The following is a 5337-nucleotide window of genomic DNA, read 5'->3' on the forward strand; positions in this document are numbered from 1 at the left end:
AACTCTCAATGTTGCCCAATGCTATAGGTTAACATGTTAGGTAGCTAGGTGTACCAACTGATTTCAAATGCATACAAACTGGTAAATGGTACACTGATCGTAGTCTGCCATGAATTTAAATGTTAGGTATTGGGTGTTAAGCAAACAGCACAAATGAAAAAAAAATCGTAGAAAACAAGCGACATATGGTACACTTTTCTATATGTTTTGTGATGGGCTAGACATCACTAAAGACAAAAGTCGGCTGAGCCTTGATTTGAGATTATTCTTGTTAACTGCTACCATTGTAGCCTCCTGGTGAATACTAACAATTCCTATCATATCTGGAGGTGATAGTTTTAACTAAAGCTGTACTGTGGACTGAGCATGAAAAGTCCTGATGCAAATTGCTTTGTAAAACCAATGAAATAGTCGTAGTGACCACCAGCTTGTGTATGTCTGCAGGGATTCCTTGTAAGTCGACACACTGTCGCATGATCTGTTCTGAGCCTAGACATATCTTTGTGATGACAGGATGAGGTGTAAACAGACCACCTCTATCTTTTACACTGATTAGTGTCTCATCATCCCTGTACCGTATGATCAGGTTTTCTGAGTTTGAGTTACAAGTGATGCTTTATTCTTGTTGAATTCACACAGAATTACACCGTGAAAACTAAAATATGAAATGATATAAAATATAATGATATAATGTACAATAAAATAATGTGCGTTGATTATAATAGATCCAAAGCAAGCAATAGTATGGCAAAGCTATTCAGTGGTATCATGAAGCTGTGTAATGTCATGTAATGTCAAAAGCTTGTAGTATGCTCTCAAACATAATAGTTTGATAAAGAATCACAGTAAAAACATACATTGAAGTAAAACATAATAATATATTTATGTACCTTGTTGGCTCCTTTTCCTGGTCATACAGTAGAATGGTTGTAGTATATAGTAAAGTGTTCTTGTCCAGAAAAATAATATAGTATAAATGTAGTTAAAATCTCAAGCTAACTGTGACAATAAAGGCATAAAGCCACGAGCAAGCATATTAATGGTTGTTGCTCCTTAGAATAAAAATGCTGACTAGTTCACAGTATTTGTGCTGACTTCTTTTATAAAAGGCAGTAAATGATTCATAGTTGTTAAAAATAAGCATACATTTGGTAAAAAACAAATGCTGTCATAGAGGCAGCATCCTGGTGGTTGGTGATATCACTTTTATGGCTGTGATGATTCTTTTAGTTTGGTTATTTTGTAATCTAATGGGTAAACATATTTGTTTTCTTAAAAGGTGTGATTATACATTTTGGGTATATATTTTCAGTCTTACACTCCCACCTAAAATTTTAGTAAATTTTAACGAGTAGAAGCTTTGACTAAAACTACAACTTTATTGACTGGTCTTACAAGGCATCGTGGCTTGTCACTTGGATAATCTTTTGATCCGATTAACAATTTTACTGACCTGACCTCTCCATCATGAGACTGGTCTACACCAACTACACGTGCTAGAGACCAATCATTTCGCAAACTTTCTTCCTTTAATACATGAACAATGTCACCAATCGCTAGTGGCTCGCGCTGCGCTGTCCACTTTTGCCTTGCTTGTAGTGTTTGAATGTATTCGCTACGCCATCTGCGCCAGAATTCATTTGCAAGCTGCTGTATTGTGCGCCAACACTTGCGAGAATAGATGTCTGCATTTTCAAAATGGCCTGGTAGTGGTAGAGTGATTTTAGATTTCATAGTGAGCAGCATGTTTGGTGTGAGAGGAATATGATCATGAGTGACTGCGCCTAATGGTCTGCTGTTCATGACAGCCATGACCTCATAGAATAGAGTTCTCAAGTTAGATGTACTCAACCTCCCAGCATACTTTTCTCCCATCCCCTTCAAAATGCTCCTAGCTGACCTGATGAGTTTTTCCCAGACCCCGCCCATGTTACTTGAGTGTGGAGGATTGAAGGTGAATTTGATATGAAGCTTGTGGTTTAGCGGACCTTCCATATTCTTAGCCAGGTCATTGAATGCACCTACAAAGTTGGTACCTTGGTCGCACCGTATGGAAGAGACAGCCCCATGGATTGATATGAAGTTGCGTAAGGCATTAATGAAGCAGTCTGAGGTCATGTCTTCTAGCAGCTCAAGGTGAACTGCTCTAGAGGACATGCAAATGATAATGAGACCATGGCATTTCCTTTCTTTTCTACCATCTTTTGTGATAAAAGGGCCAAAACAATCTAGACCACAATGTGTGAAGGGTGGTACCTCTGCAAGTCTTTCAGCTGGAAGAGTTGCCATCTGGGGTGCGTGTGGTCTGCCATGGTTTCCTTTGCATGTGACACATTTGTTCAAGTATTTTAGTACATGTGCTCTGGCATTAACAATCCAAAAGCCTTTAGATCTGATTTGTGCTAAAGTGTGTTCTCTACCTTGGTGCGCAGCTAGTTTATGGCAATGATCAATTATTAGTGTAGCAAGGTGACTAGATTTGGGTATGATGATAGGATGCTTTTCTTCAAAACTAAGTACAGTGCTTTCATGTAACCTACCACCTATCCTAAGGATGCCTTTATCATCCAAGAAGGGACTGAGTTTTATTAGACTACTTAATTTGTTGATTTCCTGGTTGGATTCAAGACGATCTATTTCTGCTGAGAAATGCTCGTGTTGGACTAGTTTTAAAATTGATTGTTGCGCCTTGTCAGTATCTTTGTGTACGGGTTTTTTTATGAGACGTTGTAGGGCTGCAATGCATGATACAGTTTTGTTCCAGGTGGAAAATTGGCTCAGGCGCTGATCAAATGTTATTGTATGATTGCTGAGAGTGGTTTTGAGTGTGGTGAGTGGTTGTTTGACCTTAGAGTCTTCAGGGTTAATGGTAAGCTGAGGTTGTGTAGGTAAGACTAAAGGCTCGTTCCATAAGAACTTTGGACCTGAGAACCAGCATGAGTTGATAAGAGTTGAGATGGCTGCGCCTCTGGACGCTAAGTCAGCAGGGTTTAAGTCTGTGGGAACATGTGACCAGCAATTAAGGTCAGTCAGTGATCTAATGGTTGCTATTCTGTTAGCGACATAAGTATGGTATCGCTCTGTGGTGTTGTGGAGGTATCCCAACACTACAGTAGAATCTGAGTAGAAGTGGTTGGTGAGATTTGGAATGACCAGTTCTTCAGTGTACTTCTTTGTGGCACGTGCAGCGCTACAGGCTGCCTGCAATTCCAGTCTAGGGATTGTGACTTGTTTGATTGGTGCAACTTTAGCTTTACTAGCTAGCAAGGCTACATGAACTCGGTTGTTGGTATCAACTAGGCGTAGGTATGAGCAATGGCCATGGCCAGTGGTGCTTGCATCAGCAAAGGTGTGTATCTGCGCTGATTTAAGCTTGTCAAATGTACTAGGTGTGAGGCATCTTGGTACTCGGATGTGGTTTACATTGGTCAGATCTGACTTCCAGTCTGACCATCGCTTGAGAAGGGTTGGATCAAGAGGAGCATCCCATTCAGAGTTGCTTTTGCATGTGTCCTGCAGAATCATTCTACCTTTAAGTGTGAACGGGGATATGAGACCTAATGGATCAAAGACTGATGCGACTGATGATAGAACACCCCTACGAGTGTCAGGTTTAGATGAAACTTCATGTTTGAAAGTGAAATGATCGGTGTTTGTGTCCCATAAAACACCTAATGACCTCTCTGGAGGTAGTGGTTCGGACATGAGATCTAGGTCGGCCAGAGCACTGGCACACTCACTCCTGGGTAAAGCAGCCATGACTGCACGACTGTTTGAGATGATTTTGTGTAACCTCAGCTGTCCTGTGGCACACAAAGATTGTGTTTGCTTGACTAGGTTTATGGCCTCTGTTTCACTGGAAACACTTGCGAGACCATCATCAACATAGAAGTCATGGTGAATGAAATTATGTGGTAGAAAATGATCTGGTGAGTGGAGTTTGTACTGGTCTGCAAGATAGCGTAGACCATAGGTTGCACATGCTGGAGATGATCTTGCTCCAAATAAATGAACTGTCATTTTATATGTGGTGGGTAAACCTTCCGAGTCATACCAAATGAAACGAAGGTAGTCTTGATGGTGGGTACTGACTTTGAACTGGTGGAACATCCTCTCGATGTCTCCCATTATGGCTATTGGGTGAATGCGGAATCTAAGTAAAATGCCTTGCAAGTCATTCATGTGGTCAGGGCCTTGTAACAGAAAATCATTTAAGCTAACCCCTCCCACCTTGGCAGCACAATCGAATACAACCCTAATTTTATCAGGCTTTTTGGGGTGAAGTACACCAAAATGTGGTATGTACCAAGAAGTATCGCTTTCTGTTTGGACATGCACTGCTTCACCTTTAGAGATGATGTCATTCATGAATGTGTGGTACTGTTCTTTGAATGTTTTATCTTTGGCAAATCTTTTTTCAAGTAGTTTGAACCTGTGTAAGGCTGCATGTTTAGTGTTGATCGGGTGAGGTTTAGATTTCAACGGAAGTGGCATTGTTACTCTTTTGTTGGATATGGTGGTTTGCTGTTTCATTATATCAAGGAATTGGACATCCTCAATAGATAATCCTGGGCTTTTGTCATGAGCATCATGGAAGTCAGTGTTAAATACGTCTATGAGTTTGCTCAATTCTTTATTAGGTTGTGGTGAACAATTAAAATTTACAAATTGTCTTGCTGTGGGTTGATCTACTAATGTGGCTAGGGTTGTCTTTTTAGCATGACCCATTATCTTCCATCCTATTGCCGTTTTGATAGCAAATGGTTCGTCATCTGAGTTGGAATCAATAATTTGCTGGGGACGATAAGCATGCATGAAGTTGTTACCTATTAGCAGACCAACAGGTATGTGATTGTGAGCTGGTAGGTTATTAGCAATCTCTACAAGGTGAGGCCATTGCCTTAGTTTGTGCTTCGTGGGTATTTGGTTCGAATTGATAGGAAGTTTCAAGTGTGAATAGCTTGGTGGTAAGTCATATCGCTGGTTGTCATTGTAAGCCCTAACTGTAAGGCCAAGTACAATGTGTGAATCTATTGGTTTGCGTTCTGATGTCATGGTGGACATGTCAATTCTAGTGGGTATACATTCTGGTTCAATTTTGTTCATTGCTGCTTGTGTTATGTATGTAGTATCTGACATGGAGTCGATCAATGCATAGACTAGAGTTTCTTTAGCGGGGTTTTTATTGGATGAAACCCAAACTGGTAATACCCATGATAATGAGCTATTGGAGTAGTGGAAGCTTGTATTATATGTGATCACTTGTTTAGCTATACTTTGATCTAGTCATTGGAACTCTGGTTTCTCTGGAGCTTGAGGTTTTGCAGGTTCTTGTGT

At 40.4% G+C, this 5337-nt stretch overlaps 1 protein-coding gene across 1 annotated transcript; it reads right to left on the reverse strand.

Moving 5' to 3' along the window:
- Window positions 1–304: 304 nt before the first annotated feature.
- Window positions 305–5106, reverse strand: LOC137390316 (uncharacterized). The gene is made up of 2 exons (XM_068076647.1): window positions 1454–5106; window positions 305–569 (listed from the first exon to the last, which is right to left on the reverse strand). Exons 1-2 carry the CDS (start codon window positions 5104–5106, stop codon window positions 305–307), a joined length of 3918 nt encoding a protein of 1305 aa, XP_067932748.1.
- Between the last annotated feature and the right edge of the window lie 231 nt (window positions 5107–5337).

Source organism: Watersipora subatra, chromosome 3 (genome assembly GCF_963576615.1).
Source record: "Watersipora subatra chromosome 3, tzWatSuba1.1, whole genome shotgun sequence".
Taxonomy (NCBI): Eukaryota; Metazoa; Bryozoa; class Gymnolaemata; order Cheilostomatida; family Watersiporidae; genus Watersipora; species Watersipora subatra.

What these genes read in the sequence shown, in the direction of transcription:
- LOC137390316 (XM_068076647.1), bottom strand. Translation starts at nt 5,106, where the DNA reads ATGAACAAAATTGAACCAGAATGTATACCCACTAGAATTGACATGTCC. An exon ending in TCTCATGATGGAGAGGTCAG is followed by an intron (nt 570 to 1,453) that starts GTCAGTAAAATT and finishes CATACGGTACAG; the next exon opens with GGATGATGAGACACTAATCA.